Here is a 22553-nt window from a genome sequence, read left to right on the forward strand (position 1 = left end):
GTATAGAAAAACAGAGCTTGAGCAATCCGGCGGCAAAGCTGTCACGGGGGCTCTCGTAGGTGAACATGGACTGTTTGAGTGTGGAGGGATGGACGCCAGTTGGCACTGTCATGCACAGGGTTAATGCGCACGTTTTTCTTTTTCTGGGCGATGTTAGGGTTTTGATTTTTGCACTAATGGTGGAATGTGATCTTTATAATCTTTAATAGACACACAATCTATTTTTTCTTTATATGTCAAAATGTCAAATGTTGATATGAGTGGATTATCTCTCTCCAGGTGAATGTGTTGGGGCATCCCATAAAAAGAAGGAAGGTTATTTCCCTTCTTAAGCTTAAGAAATATGATATAGTGTTTCTTCAAGAAATGTATCTTTCTCCACAGGAAGCTGAAAAATTTGGAAAGATATGGGGTGGGCATTTTTTTTTGTGCTGGCTCGAGTAAGTGCAGGGGAGTCCGTACGCTGGTAAGTAAACATCTACAATTCAAATGTCTCCAACAGAGTTAAGATAAATTATGGATAGTCTTTTTTGTTTTAGCTTAAATTCAGGGACAAAGTCTTATTTTGGCTAATATTTATGCACCTAACGTTGATAAGGGCTTTTTTAGATCTTGAAGGGATATTGCAAGTCCAATAAGGCACCCCTCATGTTATAATATTGGGAGGAGACTTTAATTGGACTCAGTCCTTGATCATAGTGAAGTAAAGGTTTGCAAGCCACCTAGAGCAACACTGACACTTCACAGGATGTGTAAAAATCTTGGTCTTACAGATATTTGGAGACTTTTGAACCCATCTGGTAGGGACTATAAAAAAAAATTCATCAGTCCATAAGATTTACTCTAGAATAGATTTCTTTAAATATCCAAGTCCCTCATTTTATCTGTCGTTGATTGCTCAATTGGAAACATTTTAGTCTCAGATCACACCCTGGTGTGTTTAGAGGTGTTGCCATATATAAAGAAAAGGAAATCATATAGTTGGCTTTGATGTATTCCTTTTGCAAAATCCTGAATTCCAACAAATGCTAAAGGCTGAAATGTCTATATGGAGACCAACTTGTCCTACGTATCCTCTGTGGGCGTGGCTTGGGAGGCATTTAAGGCTGGTCTTAGGGGTTGGATCATACAGTATGCCTTATTCACCAAACCATCCAAAGCACAATAAAATATGGAATTAGAAGGGAATATTAAAATTGCCGAGGCAGAGCTTAAGCGCCGAATGTCATCTAATGGCCTCAGGGAATTGACCCGATTGAAATACAGATATAATACTATTTTGTCACAGAAGGTGGAGTTTTAGCTATTCAGGGCAAGACAGTCATACTTTGAGTTGGGGGACAAAGCAGGGAAGATATGGGGTATATAAAACAGAGAGAGTGTTTTTCTACCATTCCCTCAGTGAAATCAGCTGGTGGTGAAATATTTATCTTGGCCACTGATATTAATAATGCTTTTAAATAATTATACATTGATCTTTATAGTTCCACATCTTCGTCTACTGAAGAGGCCGGGCCGTGAGTGCACATGGCTGCCCTCCAATCGGGCTAATCAGCCGAGGAGAAGGATAAAGCTGAGACGGATACGGCAGTTTGGGAGAGAGAGAGACACATGCAGCTGCTGTGTGTGTATTTGTTTGTGTCTTTTTAAGTTTTCATTAAACATTATTTTGATGGTTTGTCCAGTTCCTGCCTCCTCCTTGCCCATCCTTGATACTGTTACACTTCCTAAACTGTCGACTGAGCAAAATAATTATATTGATTCTGAGATAACCTTGGAGGAGCTTGGCGAGATAATTAAGGCCTTGCCTATAGGCAAGGCTCCGGGGCCAGACAGCTTTGCCACTGAATTTTTTTAGATCTCGTACAATTTCCCTGACCCAGCAAGACGTTAAAATATTGTCAACAATTTTTGGCTAACCGATTAAGTTATGACATCTATTATACAAATAGATCAGGTGGGGTTTATTCGGGCCGTAGCTCTTCTGATAACATTAGGCATTTCATTGATGTCGTGGTCAGTGGTGAATGATCGGTCGCTGCCATCTCACTTGACGCCGAAAAGGCATTTTATATGGTAGAATGTGATTATCTTTTTAAGATTTTGGAAATGTATAGGTTCGGGAATACTTTTATTGGATGGATTAAGTTACTTTATAGACACCCGGTAATGGCGGTACAAACAAATTGATTCATTTCAGATTATTTTACTCTGGATAGGGGCAGCCGGCAGGGTTGCCCTCTTTCCCCATTATTGTTCTGGCTTGCACTGGAACCATTAGCAGCCACGAAAAGAAAGGAGGATGATTTTCCAGGGGTGATGGCGGGAGGTGTGCATAAGCTTTTGCTTCACGCAGATGATATTTTATTATTGATCTCCAATCCTACTAGATCTATGCCTTGCCTGCACAGAATTATGAATACCTTTTCTAAGTTCAGTTAATTGGTCTAAATCCAAAGGTTTGGCTCTTAGAGCGTAATGCCTGGAAACGGCTTTTCAGCCGGGCGTCTTACAGTAGACCAAACAGGGCATTGAGTATTTGAGTATTTTATTCCCAGCAAATTTATATGATTTAGTTAGAGTTCTTTAATAAAACATTTTTCGAGGATGTGGGAAGGTGGGCTTCGTTACATCTGCTGCTATGATTGGGAAGGTTAATGTAATTAAAATGAATTGTATTACAAAATTCAACTACCTGCTACAATCTCTGCCTATAGATGCCCCCCTCTCTAATTTCAAGCAATTTAATAGGATAGTGAAGTAAGCGTCCCAGATTACATTTCAGTAAATTGCGTATGCCGATTGACAAAGGCAGGCTAGGCCTACCCAAGATTTTGTTTTATTATTATGCATTCGGTCTCAGACATTTGGGTCATTGGTCGCTTCCACATGAGAGAGCCCTTCCCTAGAAAAGTTCTGTATTGAACAGGAAGTTCTTGCCCATATTTCACCACTGCAAATATTTTGCCTTTCTATCAAATTAACCGGAGTACTTATGTTACATCCCGTTATCTCGGATTTGAACGTGGTATGGACAAAAGTGTCCAGAGTGTTTAATTCAGACATTTATTTAAATGTTGCTTTGAGTATATGGCTGAACCAAAAGTAATGTATTAATAAGTCTTCTGCTGGACAGAGTGGATTATGAGGGAGGTTAATACGCTCGGTGACCTATATGAGATTGTAGTGTTTTCCTTTGAAAATGAAGCAGCAGATACTCTGGGAGTGTTGATTACTGCTTTTGGAGTAGGCCATGAGGCATCATTGTATTACTCCCTGCTAATTCAGCGTCTGGGAGACGGAGCTTCAACTTCTCTCAAGAGAATATGGGAGAAAGATTTAAACATGGAGTGTGGGCTAGGATTCTAAAAAAGTCAAGTCTACATCTAGAGATGCAAGGGTGCGCCTTATGCAATTTAAGATTTTACATTGATTCTATTAGACCCCTTCTAATTTGTATAGGCTTGGTCTTAAAGACACACCGACCTGCTGGCGATGCCAATTAGAAGATGGGGACACAATCCATGTTTTTTGGTGGTGTGTTAAGATCAAAGGATTTTGGTTGAGGGTTCAGAGATTTATGTGTGACGTATTGGGCACTCAAATTTAATTTGGCCCCAGTCTCTGTTTTTTTAGGCGATAGAGCAGTCATTAATATAGGGGATAAATGCATAAAAAAATTGTGTCCTCGTTATTTATTGGCAGACAAATTATTCTTGGGATGGAAGTCGGCTGGAGTGCCCTCGTTGATGGGGAGATGGGGAGGGTAGCGGCATTCTAGGAAATGTCATGTAGAAGGCTAGGCAACTTAGATTAATTTAATAAAAAATGGGGCAGCTACTTTTTGGAGGACTCTCAGTGATGGGAAGTGGAGAGAGAAACGTAGGTTTAAATATTTTTTTTTATTCTATTATTATATAAAAAAAAAATTGTGTATACTCAAGTGCAACCACAGGGATAGCTGTTGAGGGTCAGGGTGTGGTTGGGGATTGGGAGGGGGAAAGAGAATAATGGGGGTTAAATGTTGATTCTGTGAATATATGTATTGCTTTTCTGTGTCAATTGTGTGAACCAATAAAAAGTGAGTGTGAGTTCCAGTGTTTAATGTCAACCAAACCAAAAACCCTAAAAAGACTGTACAAATTATGATTTAAACAACTTTACAGCTCAAATGATACATGAGTTTTAACAGAAGAATTAATGTAAGTGCTTTTATAAAATTATAAATCTTTAAACCTGCCAAAAATTGGCCCCATTCACTTCCATTGTAAACCTTTAAAGAAAAGGTTATTTTTTAAGGAAGTTATTTTTTCATGGTAATCAACATTATGCCACAAATGCTGTCGATTGAGCTTAACTTGTTTTAAACCCAGAATATTCCTTTAATGCTAAAATGCTTCCTCTCTTTTTCGGCAAGTGAAAATAAAAAAAGATAAAGAAATATTAAATTGCCTAACGGGTCAATGTTACAATCACTTGAATGCACATTACATTGTAATGATGATTTCCAGACTTTTAAGTTGGAACTTCTCAGCAAGACTTGACTGCAGCAATAACGCTGAAAATTATTCAACGATTAAATAATGGTTCTTAACTAAATTATGTATTATGGAATCTGAAATTTGGTATTTCGTTAAATTTCATGTGATTATTTTGCTACAATTCATAACAAATTTACTGAAATTTATTTAAAACAATTTAAAGCTGAAGTGTGTAATTGCAAAGGGAATTGCAAAAATATGTTTTCAAACAGCTTTTTTAAACACTCCCCCTGTCTGCTGTTGATCGAACAAACAGATAGTACCGCTCCAAACTAGTGCCATTGGTTGTGTCAGTGTTGTTGTGTAGGGATGGACAGGTCGCCCAAACAATTTTTATAGGGCCACTAAGACACAGTGTTTACAGTTTGAGGAAATCAACTTGCAAATAGCTTACTTTTAGTTACAGTATCTCTGCATATTAAGCTAGGATAGGAAACGTTACACACGTCAGATTAACAGAATTTGTTTTTGGATAAGAAATGAATGCAAAACATTGGGTATTAGACTTGTATTTGATTATTAACATGCACAAAAATGTACCTGACTAGGAGCCCTTTGACCCATCACTGCTTCATAAGGAGGAGGGCAGTCAGTTGGGTAGAGAGGCACTGGACTCTCCATTGATCCATTATATGTAACACTGCAGGCACACACAAAAAAGATGAGACATGAGAAAAGGAAATGAACAAATGAAATGGTTTGACTGAAGCTTATAGGGATGAAAAAGTACAGAAAATTTGTTAAAGATATAGCATGAATGCAAATACTGGGTAAATGGCATAAAGGTAGTGTGATGTTTGACTATGTGTGTGTGGACCAGGTTTTGCCAACACTGTGGAGATCAAATGTCCCCACAAAGATAGTAAAACCTGAAATCACCAGGGATAGGGTAAGGATAGTAAATATATTTTGCTCATAATAAAAACAATAGAAGTCAAAGGAAAGTTCCCACCGTGATAGAAAAATAGACACGTGTGTGTATGTCTTTTCACCTCAATGCGTCCGTCTCAGAGCTGCAGGTGTATTCAGGAGGGTAGTATGGGGGTGGGGGAATGGGCGGAACAAACTCCTCAAAGTCCATCATGTTACTGAGAAATGCATCCTGAGGAGTGGTGCATTCTGGGTTAACAGAGCGGGAGTGATGAGGAGCCAGCTACAACAAATGGGAGAAAGAGTGATACATTTTTTTTCTACACCGTAGAGAGAAAACAGTAAAAACAGAAGACATTTGAGAGAAAATTTCAGCTATTAGAAGACATAACTTTAAAGAATTGTGTTTTAGTGTAAAAATGTTGTATGATCTTTTTTACACTCACCAAATGCAGTAGGTCCAGAGAGAAGATATGGATGCTACAGGTGACAGTTGACAGAGTGCAGATAATGGTGGAGAGAATACTGAGACCACAGGCACTAAACAGCAGATCCTACACACACAAACATACACTATCGTGGCTAAACTTCAAACATATTCCAATAGCAACAGAGCAGCATACTTGGATAAAACATGAAAAGTTGTGTCCATGATGTTAAAGGCATGTACTCTTCCACATACACGGATGACCCAAAGCATTATGACCATTCACAGGTGAAGTGAATAACGTTGATCCTCTCCTAACAAGGCTACATGTCAAGGTCTGGGTAGATTAGATGGTAAGCGAACAATACGTTCTCGTAGTCAGCATGTTAAATGCAGGAGGTCAAAATGTTATGGCCAGATGACAGGGTCAGAGCATCTCTGAAAAGCCAAGGCTTGTGGGGTGCTCCCGGTCAGCAGTTGTGAGTACCTAACAACAGTGGTCCAAGGAGGGACAAACCACAAAACGGTAACAGGGTGTTGGGTGGCCAAGGCATATCGATGCACGAGGGCAACGAAGAACCAACAGAAGGTCTACTGAGGCACAAATCACAGAACATTTTAATGATGGTTATGGAGGAATGTGTCACAACACACATGCTCTGCTGCCTATGGGGCTGAGTTGCCGCAGACCGGTCAGAGTGCCCCTTCATAGCAATGGTATTCCCTGATGCCATTGGCCTGCATACATTGCTCAGGAATGGTTTGAGGAACATGATGAAGAGTTCAAGGCCTCAAAATTCCCCAGATCTCAATCCGATCCATGGTGGCTCCACCTTGCAACTTCCAGGACTTGATCTGCAACTAATATCTTGGTGCCAGATACCACAGGACACTTTCAGGGGTCTGGTATAGTCCATGCCTTGGTAGGTTGGCACTGTTTTGGTGGCATGCAGAGGACCAACAGCATATTAGGCAGATGGCCATAATGTTTTGGATAGAGATGCACCAATTGCAATTTTCTTGGCCGATTCCGATTTCCAATTTTTTGCAAGTGTGACGTGCCAATACCTATTTTTTCAGATTCAGATTTTCGCATATACAAACAAAATTTACCTTTCTTCAATGCAACATTTTATTTTCATAATAAAATAAATTATTAAACATTACAATTTATCCCAAACTGCACTAAGTTACAGAATCTTCTCTCACTTAAACAACTCTCAAAATAAAGTGCTCTGTGACTGGAAAGAGGTAGAAATAACAATAACTGATTGCTGCTTCGGGAACGGCTTGAAACCATACCTGTCAACACTCCCGGTTTTCCCGGGAGTCTCCCGTTTTGTTATTTCTCCCCAAAAAACTCCCGTTATTTGTATGGCCCAAACCAAGTGTGCCGCACAAGCCCTCAAAAGTTAAGCCAAAACGTCTTGATCGCCCCCCGGTGATTGGTCCTAGTATAGGTCATAAACCCTGCCTCCCCATGTTATTCAACGGGACGTGAGACCAACTAAACAATTAAATTACACTTCACATAGCTTTTTTCCAAAGATAGTTTCTGTCATTTACTGTAGTTTCTATCACGTTGATGTAATTTCAAGAGTTTGTTTTCAAAATACGTTTGTTTTTAGTTAGTTATTTGATGCTATAAAAACGGTGCTGTGACATCATGATTGACAGCTGTGATTGACAGGTTCTCTGAGCGAAGTAGTCACTGAAGCACCAACTGACTTTTTTTCGGGATCTTTGGAGGACTGAGGAGATTGGAGCTTTAAATGTAATATCTAAATTTCTTTAATTAATTACTTCACACCGTCATAAGTCAAAAGTCAAAAGTGCAGGGGCATGTGCTTGCGATTGATTCAGCGAGAGTGAGGGCGGGGCCTTGATTTCGCGGCTTTACTTCCTGCTCACTACTGCGCAGATCTGGTCCCGAAATCGCAACTGCGCAGACTCAATTCCCAAGATGTCAGCGCCATATCGGGACACGGGTGGCTTCAGTTTTCACCAATGGAAAAGAGCATCTTTTTTTTACAGTCTATGGCCCAAACCACGTTATATGAATAATAACATCAATATATTAATCCAAGGTGGTCCAGTTGCCAGATCTTGAATGAAACGCATCCTACTCACACAATCAACACATCATACACATTACAAATCATTTGTTACCTCAACCTGGCAACCTACAACCCAGTTGCGCTGTTGATATCTGCGCAGGCAGTAGAGGTGGGATGTTAAATCAAGCATCACTGGTAGAGGGGAGGAGAAGACTCAGCTGGTGCTCCGGTGAAAAAAACAAAATTTACAAGTACATTTAACAACTGCTGGATGGAAGAATTTAATTTCATATCCCGAAGCCATATCGACAATGCCCATGCCTTTTGCAATGTGTGTCGCACTGATTTTAATATCGGACACGGTGGGAAAAATTACGTTACTCGGCACATTAAATCGCAACGGCACAATTTAGCCTGCCTCTGCCATCCAGCACCCCGCTTCCCCTCTCCCGGATTTGTGTACCCAAATGTTGACAGATAACAGGCTGCGTGTGTGACATGACACGAGATTAAACAACTCGGGCAACGCGACGTCAGAAAATCGAGGACATTTATCAGATTTCTGAACCCTTTCCTCAACTATGGAGAACGGCTGGTCATCCAGGGCCATGAATTCCATAATTTTCCTCGTAATTGCTTTGGTCTTTTCGCTGCTCATTCCAAGGAATGATAGGAGAAGACTGCTGACTTGTGGCTGGCTCTGAGCTCTGGCTAGCTTTAGCCACTTTCCCTTTTTAGCTTCTTTTTTAAAATGGGCATTTTCAACTGGGTGATGGTGTTTTAAATGTCTAATTAGGTTTGCTGTTCCAAAAGTTATTGTGGTGGTTCCCCCACGGTTTACTTTGGCCTTACAATTATTACACATTTCGAACTTTATGCATTCTTCACTCACAGTGAAGATCTTCCAAGCCAATGACATGTTTATCTGCGGCTGTGACGTTATTGCCTGCGCCGCTGGCAACAAAACGGACCGGCTTGGAATCGGAAAGATGTAAGTCTGACCGGCAGGTCACCGGTCAGCCGAGCATGCGGAAAATCGGCTAATTCCTGTCCCTGGCCGGTCGATCGGTGCATCTCTAGTTTTGGCCCATCAGTGTATACTGTTCACTACATGGTCAAAAGAATATGGACACCACCTTCAAATCAATGAGTTTGGCTGAGCCCTGTGAAGACAAATCCTAATGCTGTGGCATACAGTGACATTCTAGAAGATTGTGTGCTTCCAAACTTGTGGCAACAGTTTGGAGTGGAACTAAATTTTTCTGTTCAGAATTGCAATGCCTTTGTGCACAAATTGAGATCCATATAGAAATGTTTTATTGATTCTGGTGTGGAAGAACTTGACTGGTCTGCACAAAGCTCAGACCTTAACCCCATTAAACACCTTTGGGATGAATTTGAACGCTAACTGTAAGCCAGACCCCATTACCCAATATCAGTGCCTGACATCACTGATGCTCTTGTGTCTGAGAGGATGCTGATAGGAAGTACCAGCTCCCTATAAATGCCAATGCTTTTGAAATTCAATATTGGGTATCCTCATACTTTAAGCATATAGGTTAGATGAATTGCATACATATTTACAGTCTATCAAAATACATACCTTGAGCTGGTGACGCACCGAGTGGCAATCTGCATGTTGGTAGAGCACTAATGTCTCATCCTCCGATGGAGAGCAAGTCTGCTTGGGGTCACAGCAAAGACAAAGGCCATTCTCCATCTAGAACAACACATACAAAAATTATTTAGGAGAAGAGAGGAGAAGAGAGGAGAGGAAAGGAGAATGTACCTGACAGGCGAGATAAGATTTGACCATCTGTGCATTCTGACATGACAGCATGGAACCAGCCAGACTGAGAATCACACACACTGCAGACAACAGCATGAACAGTGACACCTGAACAACAACAACCAAAAAAAAAAAAAAATAGCATCACTGAAATGAGGAGCAAACACACAGAAATTCTCTTTAAAATACTGGAGAGTACAGATACATACCACAAGAGTGAAGGGCCTTCTCCATGATATCACACCCACCACTCCTGAGGCCACAACCTTGTTTAAAAGAGGGGGAAAAGCATGTTAAACTTGGCAGTCGTTTTAGGGTTTACGACGTTATGTTGTAAAATTGGATATAACTTAACACAGAAAAGGCTAATAAGCAATTTAATCACACTAAAATTATATTAACATGTATATTTTTACATCTTGTGACTAAACTTTTGAAACAGTGAGTATTTAACATAAAAAGTGGTCTCCATTCACTCTCATTTTAAGTGCCTCACTGTAACCCACATTTTTCCTTTTTTATTTCTTTATTTAAGAAAAGGAGGTACACGTCAATAGTTGAGGTAATCAACATTGTCACAAATGTTGTTGATTGAGCTTCACTTGTATGGAACCCTTAATCTTCCTTTAACAATAGACAATATATATTTTTATTTATGTTAACATATCTAATGTTAACATATGCAATTTTTCATTAAAAATGTGTTGGTATGTTGAAATTAACATTAACAAATGTTTAAAATGTTAAATAATATAAAGTATTGATCATTGTTAGTTCATGTTTACAAATGTTGTTAACTACTGTTAACAAATATAACCTTACTGTAAAGTGTTCCCAAATTCTGTCATCATTTACTCACCCGCATGTTATTTCAAACCGTATGACTTTATTTATTTTGTGGAATACAAACGTCAATAGTCACCATTGGAGTGGTGGTGTAGTGGTCTAAACCACATAACTGGTAAACTGGTAATCAGAAGGTTGCAGGTTTGATCCCCACAGCCACCACCATTGTGTCCTTGAGCAAGGCACTTAACTCCAGGTTGCTCCGGGGGGATTGTCCCTGTAATAAGTCACTGTAAGTCGCTTTGGATAAAAGCGTCTGCCAAATGCATAAATGTAAATTTACTTTCATAACATCTTTTTCCATTTAATGACAGTGAATGGTGACTGTGGCTAACTTTTTGCCTAAGATCTGCTTTTGTGTCCCAAAGATAAAAGAAAGTCATACAGGTTTTTAACAACATGAGGGTGAGGAAATCATGACAGTCTTTTTTACTTTGGGTGGACTATCCCTTTAAAATTAGGTTATAAATACGTCATGCGTGATAATTACATTTTTCTAAAATCAGTTCTATATTAAGAATCGCATATCACAATGTAAGACACTGCTGCAACTTCCCAAATGTCAAAATATTCAAAGAAACTATCAAAGACATCTCAAGATCTTGGAGGGTATGTTTTTGCACGAGGGGGATAGACTTACGAAAAAGCCAGCCCAGAAAGGACAGGACTGTCTGACACGGGGTGAAGAGGTGAAGGCCAGGCTTGTGAAACTGAAGGCGAGCACCATACCCCCTAGTGCCAGGTGGCACAAGCCCAGGTAAAGCAGCACGCGTGCACTTGTCCTCCCAGACATTCCTCTGCGACTACCAGTCAGACCTCGAGATCCTGACACTGAGGCAACGCTACTGGAGTGCGAAGGTGAGGGCATTGTGGCTTGTAAACACGGACTAAATTAGGTGACTATGCAACTCAGTTCAAAATACACGGGGTGTTACTCTTGGAAGATCATCCAGAATAGGGAACCCCGTTCGTAAAACTTTACTTGACTTGTAAAATCACATAACCCTTACCCTACAGAAAATATCACGAGATTCTACGATTAGGCTCTCCATAACATTCTTACCACAATTTTTAAAACTGAATGTTGGTATTGACACATTTATGCAGTGTCAACATTTATTCTACGTACTCCTTTATCAATTAATTAAACTCCGTTCGTCGCCCACGTGCCTTCTCTCTCTCTCCCCCATCCCCGCGGCATTGCGGTACCCAGATCCTTAAGCAGGCCGAGTGGTTGCCGCATCCGCAGGCCAGCGGAGCAGGTTGGCCTTTTCGCTACTTCTCCGAGTAGGACTAAAAAAAGATTACTTCCAGCCCAACACACACCAAAGTGTCTCTTTTACCAGAGAGCCCAACAGCCCCCACATAAGCTTCAATAAGATGTCTCATGAAGCAAAACGCTAAAGTTATCAATCGAACAAAATCAAAACAAAGGGAGAATGAAAGCACTCGCGCCGAAGCAGTTTGAGAAGATTTGCCTATGTCGTTCTCAGTTTCAAATGATGCAAGTTACTTTTAAAGAGTTCTGAATACATCCTTTTCCCCTGGTATTCGCTTTGAAGAAGTTTTATCCTGGATCGAGTCTCCCTCTTTTCCTCCTGCAGTCACGAGGTCTCCCGTCCCGTCCTTATCCTGGACATGAGCATCACTGCGCCGCGAGCTACGTAATCGCGCCAGACTTCAAGTATCTCAGAGCGAAAATGTGTTATTCCCACACGGTACCATTACCTCGTATCTACCCCTCAAGTACAACGTAAACATTATTCGCTGTCATTTCAGTGTGCCTCAGTTTTTCTTTAAGATCGAGTAGGAAGCGCACTATGATAGCATAATATTTGTCCAGTGCGGCACCGCATTGACCCAGCAAGAGGTGCTGATGCTGCACTACATGGATATATATAGGCTATATATACACCGATTAGCCACAACATTAAAACCACTGACAGACAGGGTTGGGAGGGTTACATTTGAAATGTATTCCACTAAAGATTACATGCTGCAAAATGTAAATTGTAACGTATTCCGTTAGATTACCCATGGTCCGTAAAGTATTCTAAATACTTTGGATTACTTCTTCAGCATTGGTACATTTTTTCACTTGTTTTGACTATAAAAACTCTGCCAGTCAGTCAGACAAAATAAGCATGTTAAAAATACATTCTATGAAAAACCTAAATATCTTATGGGACTGCCGCATACTGGATGTTTTTCCCTTTTCACACCATTCTTTGTAAACCCTAGAAATGGTTGTGCGTGAAAATCCCAGTAACTGAGCAGATTGTGAAATACTCAGACCGGCCCGTCTGTCACCAACAACCATGCCACGGTCAAAATTGCTTAAATCGCCTTTCTTTCCCATTCTGACATTCAGTTTGGAGTTCAGGAGATTGTCTTGACCAGGACCACACCCCTAAATGCATTGAAGCAACTGCCATGTGATTGGTTGATTAGATAATTGCATTAATGAGAAATTGAACAGGTGTTCCTAATAATCCTTTAGGTGAGTGTGTGTATATATATATATATATATATATATATATATATATATATATATATATATATATATATATATATATATATAAAATCTAATTGATCAAAATAAACCACATAAAACTTAAGAATATTATACTATATTCACTATTGTATGTGAACACCATTTACTTTATTAAAAGCAGTTCAAAATACAAGTTCTGAAATAAAATATTCAGTTGGAACAATAGAAAAAAAACGGAATAAAAGGCAGTGAGAGACAAAAAAAAAGACAAGAAACTTTATGATGCAAAACCAAACCTCTGTAAAATACTGATCACAATCCCTTCAAAGAAACAGGTTGTGAATTTTAAGTAGATCACTATTATATCCATCCATAATTTCTTTTCTCATACTTCCCTATTAACATCCTAAAATCACTTACTCCATCCTTCTTTAGTAGTCAAAGTCTTTCAAAACTGGTGTAATTCACCCTTTCTAGGAAAATATTTTGAAATAACTCAAAACTGCTGATTGGATATTGAATTGGACAATATTTTTCCAACTGTAACCATGCATGAATGTCCTGAAGATTCAGTTACAATGGGAAATCTTTTCCATTTTGACTTCAAGGGCAGTTGTTTTTGTTCATCTACACTTTAAATAACGCTGAAGTGAGCAAAACATTGAGCAAGTAAAACCAACTTTGTAACCTAGACATTGAACTATTGTTGTTGTGTAGTGCAAACTACCATGAAATAAAACATTTGATTTTCCTGATTCATTTTTATACCATGCATTTCATTCATTGACACCACTTCCTATTAGCATTCCATGTTCACTTTGCAAATTACTCTCTGGCCTTAATAGTGCAGTGTGTGTGTGTGTGTGTGTGTGTGTGTGTGTGTGTGTGTGTGTGTGTGTGTGTGTGTGTGTGTGTGTGTGTGTGTGTGTGTGTGTGTGTAGCGAGCCCGCCCTCTTGATGACGGCATATCTAAAGAAGAAGACATTTGGGTGACTTTTTCTCTGTGCTGGTAATTTTAACCTCTCGACCCGTTGGACCCTAAAAAACAGAAATATATGAAATCAAATAGAAGTTCAGCAGCCATACTTGTAAGTTTGTGACTGAATTGTTGACTTAGAAACCTTTAGATCTCTCACTTAAAATCATGTCACATTAGAAAAGAAACCATCTACAAAAAAATTAAGCAATATATATTCATTACTGTATACCTCAGAGCAGAATGACTGTGTGTTTGTGTATCTGTATGAACATGTTCACACAACAATGTACAATGTCCATGTACACTGGAAACTCACCGACTTCTTATTTGACTTCAGCAAAATGTCACGAGCAAGAGAGGCAAAAGACTACAGAGGGGGAGAGAGAGCACATGTTAAATTATAGATTAACTAGATACAATTAAACTTGTGAACATATAAAAATGCTGTCAGTAAAAGGAACAAATTGACTATTAAAAGGGACTGGTGTAAAGTTTTTTATGTTAAAATACTTTCTCTTATTCCAATTTAGTGTGCAGAGACTAACCTTTTTTGGAGGGAATTAAGAGACATTCTTAAAGGTTCATTTCCGGTTTAATTTTTGCAAACAGTTGGCAATTTAAAGTATCTTCTGATTGTTTAGTGCGACCAACCAGCTTAACTAATCATTTACATTTTTTAAATAATTTAAATCTTCACAGAAACCCCTGAAATAGCAATGGTGACACTAATCTCAATACCTAAAGAATCCAATATGGAACATTTTAACTATATAAGAATTAAATTTATAGCAAATACACAGCTGTGAACTATAAATACGGTGTCATTGTATGGCACCATCACGAGAGTAAAACTTACAGTGATACGGTATGTTTCTACATCTAGTATGAAAAATAAAAGTTTATTTTTCAGCAGCCAAATTTTTTTCCAACATTTCATTCATCTGTCCATACCTCATCAACGTTGATGCTTGATTTTGCACTAGTCTCAAAGAATCGAATACCATGTTCCTTTGCAAGCTATATTGAAAGCAAAAAAGAAAACAATTTGTTTGTTATAAAAGGACAATTTTATTATTAAAAAGTGTTTTTATTAACATTAATAAACCAGGATGGTAAAACTTTGATGTGTTAGTGTTGATTTAAAATGGTCAGATTTAACACTGAAACCACATATTACCTGCCAACCTAATTAGTTATGTATGATTGTACACTATGATGGAGCTCACCTTCTCACCTATCTCCTTTGGCACCTTCCTTTTGGCCTCTATGTCACACTTGTTGCCAAGTAACATCCGACTTACACCTGCTGATGCATTCTGGGAAACACAGGACATAGTAATGTTCTCACTTCCTCATTTTCTCCATAACTGAGCCTTGATTGTTTTTGGTTTGTTTTTACTAAAAAAGGCCCTGTCTGTATTTACAGTGTGTCTCTGTTCTGGTAACCTGTGCATGGTCTGCTTCCTATGGTAACTTAACAAGAACTGAAACTACTGAAACTCCCATTTACTAGTTAAGCCTGTTTAACTTTATGGGTTTTTCATGCTGGTTGATAGACACGGAGAGTATAAGATTATAATAGTTATAATGGATTATAATGTGCAATTTCAGGATCTTTGAAATCGAAACCTAAAGTGCAACTACCATGACAAATAGGTCAAGTTACTCTAGCAGGGATTTTTCATACAGAGGCATGCTAAAGGTTCCATCCACCCTTTCTTGTAAGAAAGTAAACACAGAATGTTTATAAAAAAAAATGAGACATGATCTTATCTGCTTCTGACGTCAAACTGTGAAGAGGCATGTGCACAGCATTTCAGCACACTGGATAAGCTGGTAAAAATGCTAGTTTACACTTTGGTTTATTCTTAAGCCATTTATGACCTTACACCGATAAAAGAAAAGATGATTATTGCAGTTACATGACCACACAATTTCGGTTTAAGAATGTGCATGTAAACACGCTCAGTGATTTATTAAAGAACAGCAAAGATGTTTTTAATTTTGTACCTTTAAAGTAGAAAAAATACAGACCCAGCTATGACCTCCCATAATGTCTGGTAGGTTATTATAATTCATTCGCTTTCTCGCTTACTTCTTTGATGCTCTTCATCCAGTTCTGAATATTCTCAAAGGACTTTTCATCAGTGATGTCATACACAAGGATGATGCCCTGAAAAAGATGGTCAAGACAAAACTCCTTTAAAGTCACGTTAGATTTGCCATGTTTCAATAAATATCAGATTAAACCGAGGTTCACAATGAGGACAATCTGATTATTCTAGCCAGTTATGATTTAGTATGGATGCTCACCCAGTCTCTTGACAAATTGTAATAATAATATGAAATGTTGAAGTGGTGAGAAATCATTCGAGTTGGCTCATATAAAAACATATGACTTTTACTCCTAAAGACAAATATAAATTAACCAAAAAACAATATTATTAAGATTTTTCCTCAGTTAAAGCACTATCCCAAGCCCAAACCTCACCATAAAGTCTAACCCCTTAACCTGGGAAAAAATTCAAGGTTTGGAACAAGATGAGGGAAGCCTCTTACAGGTTACTTACATCAGTGAGTGCTTTTATATACACTTTAAAAGTTTAATTTCAGTCAATTAAAGCAATAATTAATCTTTTTAAAATGTCATGTAAACGTTTTAGTCTGAACGAAATCATACCAGTCCGGTTTTTGCATAATCGAACTAACAGACCTAGAAAATGTGTTTGTGGCTTGGTTCTGTGCAGCATGTATACATGGCATTCGGACTGCAATATAGGCCTCTGCGTTATGCACATACACCTAGAAATAGAGGTTCTGTGGATATGTATTTAACCCGGAAGTTGAACGCAACACAAAGCAGAGAACAACAACAACAAAAATGTGTGCGTTTCATACAGAAGGTGTGCAAAGGTTTATTCTGAACTCACCTTTTAACAAATTTTTAATGGAAATTCAGTTTGAAGCGACTATTATGATTGTTCTCACCTCTTCCTAACTTCCCATTTGCTGTAGTATCAAATGTCTTTATAGAAAAACAACTGTAACCAACTTTTGATGATCTTACGTGGACTATTTTCACAAATTCCAGAATGAAATACAATAAAAGAGGGTAAAAGGTGCATATTATGGCCAAGGTTAGCGCTATGAATGCAGTATGTAAACATAACAAATTACACATTATCTACTGCATATCTTACTTTCAATTAAGATATATATAAGATATATATCTTATCAATATAAGATATTTCAATTTTGATACTACAGCAAATGGTGGAGTGGTGGTGGCGTAGTGGCTAAAGCACAGGGCTGTTAATCAGAAGGTTGCAGGTTCTAACCCCACGGCCACCACCATTGTGTCCTTGAGCAAGGCACTTAACTCTAGGTTGCTCCGAGGGGATTGTCCCTGTAATAATTGCACTGTAAGTCGCTTTGGATAAAAGCGTCTGCCAAATACATAAATGTATGTAAATGTAAATGCAATTATTATCGAATGGATAAAGCAGCTTCTTTTATTGATATCATGTGGATTCCAATCATAGAATGAGCATGAAAGCATTAGTATCAAGAATATTTAGCCTGAAGCAAATAAAAGGTACAGATACAACACTGTTTTAAGGAATTAGACAACAAAACTATTAAATACCAGTAAATGGCTTGGAAAATATAGACAAACCATATATTTTCTTAACTGTCTATTTATTCACAACATCTCTCCTCAGTCTAAATGTTATCAATATGGCTTACACAGAGATAATAAGGATGAAAGTGAAGCAAAGCGGAGCTCGTGTAGTTCTTCTGCCATAAACACAACGGATAACGTACATCTGATCTGCGCCAAAATAAACACGTAATACAAATGTAAGAAATGCATGGTGGCTGTAAAGTTTTCCATCCTGTTTTGCCTGTTGTGTGCGTCTCGCTGTTCACAAGCTTAGTTAGCTGACTTCTTAGGGTACCTTTACACTTGTTTCAATTGCTTGGACCAAACCGGAGTTCATTTCCTCCCCCTCCTACTGCAACTGCTGGTCTCTGTTCACATAATATTATTTGAGTCCAAACCACGGTCTGATTACGTCATCAACGCAAGTACAAGTGTCAGCTGTTTACCAACTGGGTAAACAACTCGAGAAGACGTCACTGTGTTAAGTGAATTATTCAAGTTTGTCTCTTTGGATTTACCACAAAAACTCGCCATGCACAGAACTTTTTGTGTTTGTCTCCGGCAGATGCATTGAATGCACAATGATGTGAATAATGTTAGCGTTTGTCTGCTTTGAGCACGTGGATGCATTGCAAGTGATGTAAGAGGTAATGTGAAAGCACCCTTAAATTTACTTTCAACTGTATGATACAAAACGTCAACCGGAAAATGTCTACGTCTCTTCCTCAGCTCCCATCCTCTCTTCACCTTCTGAGCATAGTGTCATGTATACTTGAACAGAGAAATGAAGACTGTAGCTCGACAATGCACAAACTCAAGGTAGTTTGATTATAACTGCCTATGTTAAAAGTACTCAGAGCTTTATATTGCATGGAAGGACTAACCAAATTTGTCGACAGTGGTTCCCTTTTTTTTAAACAAAGTTTTGGATTGGAGGCTAGCTGAAATCTGATGCCTGTTTTGTATCGATTTTAAATTCTGTCTGTTAATTGGTTGGACTCTATGGGAATAAAAGTTGTATAACCCCTGGAGTGTATATTAATGTTTGTGTTTGTCTCACCATGGCTCCTCTATAGTAAGCATTAGTGATGGTCTTAAATCTCTCCTGTCCTGCTGTGTCCCTAGCAAATAAAAACAGATCACACATATGATATTTAAAACACAAAACAATTTAGCTGACTTAAGGGAAAAAAACGTAAGTTATAATATACGTGTCATTTGATATAGGCTTAGCAAATGGACTCTGTACCTCTAGCTGCCAATCTCGCTAGACATAAATTAGTTTATGGAGTTGGCAGTTGGCCTGTGAAAAGCCAACTAAAATTCAACTAAACTCCACCTTTGGCATATTTGCCCTGAGCGTACTATTTTTGACAGTCCACTGTCAAGCAGAAATAAGATGCAAAAGACATGTCAACAGTATTGTGTGTACAGACAATGGCACTTTATTTACACAGACACTGTATATCTGTTATGAATTTAGTTGTTTAATAGGCACCTATTATGGAATTTTGAAAATTACCTTTCATGTAGTGTGTAACATAGATTTAAGTGAGCAAAAACATCCTGCAAAGTTTTATATATGAAAGTTCACCGTAAAAAAGTTATTGTCTCTCAAAAGTAGGAGTCGACTCTGAGTCAATGTAATGAATCGTTTTTCCATCGAGTCATTTTCCTTTTCGTTGTGATGTCAAGACGAAAAATTATCAAATTGGCCGCGCCCACTCATTGCGCGCAGACACCAGGGAAAACTTGAAAACATCATGTCGCATGACATATCAAAGTCCATATCAAAAGCGACCTTTTTTTCACTGCCCAGGGACGAGCATGTGAAGAATCAGTGGCTAGAGTTTATATTTACAACTATACCACACAAGTATAGCCCGAACCTTGTGCTGTGTTCGTGTCATTTTAATGACGATTGCTTTACAAACATGAATGCTTTCAAGTGAGGATTCGCGAGCCGGTTGATACTGAAGGAAGGTTCAGTACCAAGTTTATTTGGATCAGCTTCCTCCTCCGAATCACAACCTGTAAGTATTATTAATAATTGTTGCTTTTATGTGTTTTTTAGCATGCTTAATAAGTATTTGTGTGTGTTGAGTACGTTACGCTCAGCGCAGCTTCTAGGTCTCCAATGTCAATTTTTTTTGAAATATGTTAAATGTTTGTAGATGTTATTGGAGTTGTCATAAAGAATAGAGCAATAACTTGTAGTAATGGGCAGTGGTGGCTCAGTGGTTAAGGCTCTGGGTTACTGACCAGAAGGTAAGGGGTTCAAGCCCCAACACCACCAAGAAACCACTGTTGGGCCCTTGAGCAAGGCCCTTGAACCTATCTGCTCCAGGGGCGCCATATCATGGCTGACCCTGCACTCTGACCCCAGCTTAGCTAGGATATGTGAAAAATAAATAATTTCACCATGTATATGCAGAAATGTATGTATAATGTGTGACAATTGATCAATTTATTTAATGCAGTGCTTTACCAATATGTTTATGCGTTGGGCTAACGCAAACAATAACTGATTGGGTGTTTACCACCGAACTTTGGGCTATGATCGCTAACATAAATCAACTCAAATTCCTTCTCTGATTTTGATTTTTTTACTACAAAGCGGTGATGGGCGTTCCGTTTCCGACAATCTCTGCACAGAGTATACCAATCACAACTGACTGGGTCATCTGACCAATCACCGCAGATTAGCGTCACGCAAAGGAGGGGTTTGGGAAAATGAGTCGTTGAACGAATCATTTGGGAGTCGGTGAGCAAATCAGGTAAACATAAATGCATATTATAAGACAACAAAAGTGTTTTTTGTCATTGCATGCATGTAAAACTGTTGTTGGGGACTCCCAAAACAATATTAGGAACATTTTAAATGCCATAATAGGTGCCCTTTAATAAAGCTGTTTGGCTACAGAGAGATTTCATTGCTCTGATGTATCAAACATGATGTAACAATGAACAAAAAATACAAATTAAGATTTTACCAGACTTGCAGTTTGACTTTCTTCCCCTCAATCTCAATGGTCTTTACTTTGAAGTCAATACCTAGTTGGAAATAGAAAAACAGTCAGAGAGGTTGGAGGACAAAGAGAGATAAAGTAGGAGGTACAGGAAGGAAGCATGAACAGTTTAAAGTGCCCTGAGATACACAAAAAATGCTGTTCTAAAAAATACAAATGAAACAAAATATTTCTGCTACATTTGACAGGAAAGTGATCAAACGATGCCATCACTGTTCTAATAGTTTAATAAACACCCTGTCTTTGTTTATCATTATTTCCTGTGGATGACTAGGAGAAAACTGTAGAGAGGAAGGGAGGGAGGCCTTTTTTTAAAGATCTGGGTGAATGCACTAGTAAATGCCAGGGAGGATGGCCTCCATCTGATGCAGAAAAAAAAGGGGGTGGGAGAGAGATTTAAAAAAAAAAAAAAAAAAAAAAAAAAAAGAGAGATAGAAGAGAGGGGGCAGGCTGTGGCTGGCAAAAGTAAAGAAGAGGGAGAGGGCCGAAAATGAAATCAGAGAGGATACATAGAACAGAGCAGGATGATCCACAGGTCAGATTGAGTTGTACTGGTGCAGGCTCTGGTATGAAATGACGTTAGGACTAGTACTGACATGAACAAACAAACACCCCGACAGGAGCACTTGTTTTACCAGATAGGATCCTGGCACCAGGGCAAAACATCTTATCATATCATATCATGATAGTGAAGAAGTTAAATCAGATAGTAGCCAACTTGAAATCTAGGTCTTATTCGCATATTTAAACACTTACCAATGGTTGATATGTACGTTGAATTAAAATTATCCTCCGCAAAACGGATGATTAAACATGTCTTGCCAACACCACTATCACCAATAAGCAGCAATTTAAAGAGGAAGTCGTATTTCTTAGCCATTGTAGACTTTTGGAGACTTTTCAGCGAGTTTTAAATACTTCTCGTTTGGTTCTTAACACACCCACACACAGAAGTGGCCGCTTTAAAATCCTTCAGATTGAAAAGTGTCCTCGTTTTAAACTTCATGGATTTCCTTTCCTGGAAAACTGTCACCGGTAAACTCGCTTAGCTTTCCTGCCTCCGTCCGTCCGGATAAGAGGTTAAAAGAATTCCATGAAACCAAACGGGGAATCGTTTGCTCACGGTCCCTTTAAAAGCGTCAGCTCCAGGTTTTTAATACGGATGCCACGCATTCGTCCTTTCGAATTAAACCGCACTACTTTTCTCTCGTGTACGACAGCCGTTCAGTATTCATACATAGGCAACTGCAGAACTTTTTTTCTCACTAAACTTTCCCTTGCCTGAGCTCCCAAAAGCTGACGTCGAAGGCGGGAGAGGTTTAATAAAGCAGTGCTGAGGAGAACCGACCATAGGATCTGTCAACAGAGAGCGCTATAAACTATCGGATGAACCGAATCCGTGTTGGTTTAAATTGAACTTTGTTTAGACATTCAGGCAATTTCACATCATATGGGTTGATTTATAATTTTAATAAAGCTGATTTGAAAACAAATGCTGTGTCTGAAATAACCCACTCGTTCACTATTTAGTGAATGGCTGTGAGTGCTCTATATTTCAGCAGTGAGTGAACGAAATGAGTGAGCGATTTCAGACGCTGACGTAAATTCTATGCGTCAGAGAGCACTTGGCAGCTGTCGCAGACATTTTGTCAGGAACATTTCACCTGTGTGGCTTCATGAATTTTATCATCTCTGTAATCTCTATATATATACTTTTATAATAGGCATTTAAATGTTTACTGTGTGTACCCCGGCATATTTTATTTTTGCATTACTAAAAAATGATAATTTTGATAATGATAATTCAATTATAATACAGATAACCTTTTCACAACTGTTCATTTGTTATGCGTATTA

At 38.7% G+C, this 22553-nt stretch overlaps 2 protein-coding genes across 3 annotated transcripts in view; both read right to left on the bottom strand.

The window, feature by feature from the left end:
- fam189b (family with sequence similarity 189 member B) overlaps nucleotides 1–12354 on the bottom strand; it is a 29648-nt gene extending 17294 nt beyond the window's left edge. Inside the window, exons 1-7 of one of the 2 annotated variants that reach the window (XM_052144477.1) lie at nucleotides 11171–12354; nucleotides 9894–9950; nucleotides 9685–9792; nucleotides 9499–9576; nucleotides 5858–5965; nucleotides 5534–5694; nucleotides 5082–5181 (exon numbers count right to left, since the gene is read on the bottom strand). In XM_052144477.1, the coding sequence (XP_052000437.1) occupies nucleotides 5082–5181; nucleotides 5534–5694; nucleotides 5858–5965; nucleotides 9499–9576; nucleotides 9685–9792; nucleotides 9894–9950; nucleotides 11171–11398 (840 nt within the window). In that variant the 5' untranslated portion in view covers nucleotides 11399–12354. Of the gene's footprint in view, nucleotides 1–5081; nucleotides 5182–5533; nucleotides 5695–5857; nucleotides 5966–9498; nucleotides 9616–9684; nucleotides 9793–9893; nucleotides 9951–11170 lie in introns of both variants that reach the window. The other variant, XM_052144476.1, reaches the window with a different exon arrangement.
- A 1514-nt stretch (nucleotides 12355–13868) lies between these two features.
- LOC127656275 (ras-related protein Rab-13) lies at nucleotides 13869–22139 on the bottom strand. Its single transcript, XM_052144518.1, has 8 exons — nucleotides 21453–22139; nucleotides 20661–20721; nucleotides 18728–18788; nucleotides 16099–16176; nucleotides 15230–15319; nucleotides 14955–15020; nucleotides 14320–14370; nucleotides 13869–14062 (listed from the first exon to the last, which is right to left on the bottom strand). The coding sequence occupies exons 1-8, from the start codon at nucleotides 21574–21576 to the stop codon at nucleotides 13994–13996; spliced, it is 600 nt and encodes a 199-aa protein (XP_052000478.1). The 5' UTR covers nucleotides 21577–22139; the 3' UTR covers nucleotides 13869–13993.
- Between the last annotated feature and the right edge of the window lie 414 nt (nucleotides 22140–22553).

This window comes from Xyrauchen texanus, chromosome 15 (assembly GCF_025860055.1).
Source record: "Xyrauchen texanus isolate HMW12.3.18 chromosome 15, RBS_HiC_50CHRs, whole genome shotgun sequence".
Classification (NCBI taxonomy): Eukaryota; Metazoa; Chordata; class Actinopteri; order Cypriniformes; family Catostomidae; genus Xyrauchen; species Xyrauchen texanus.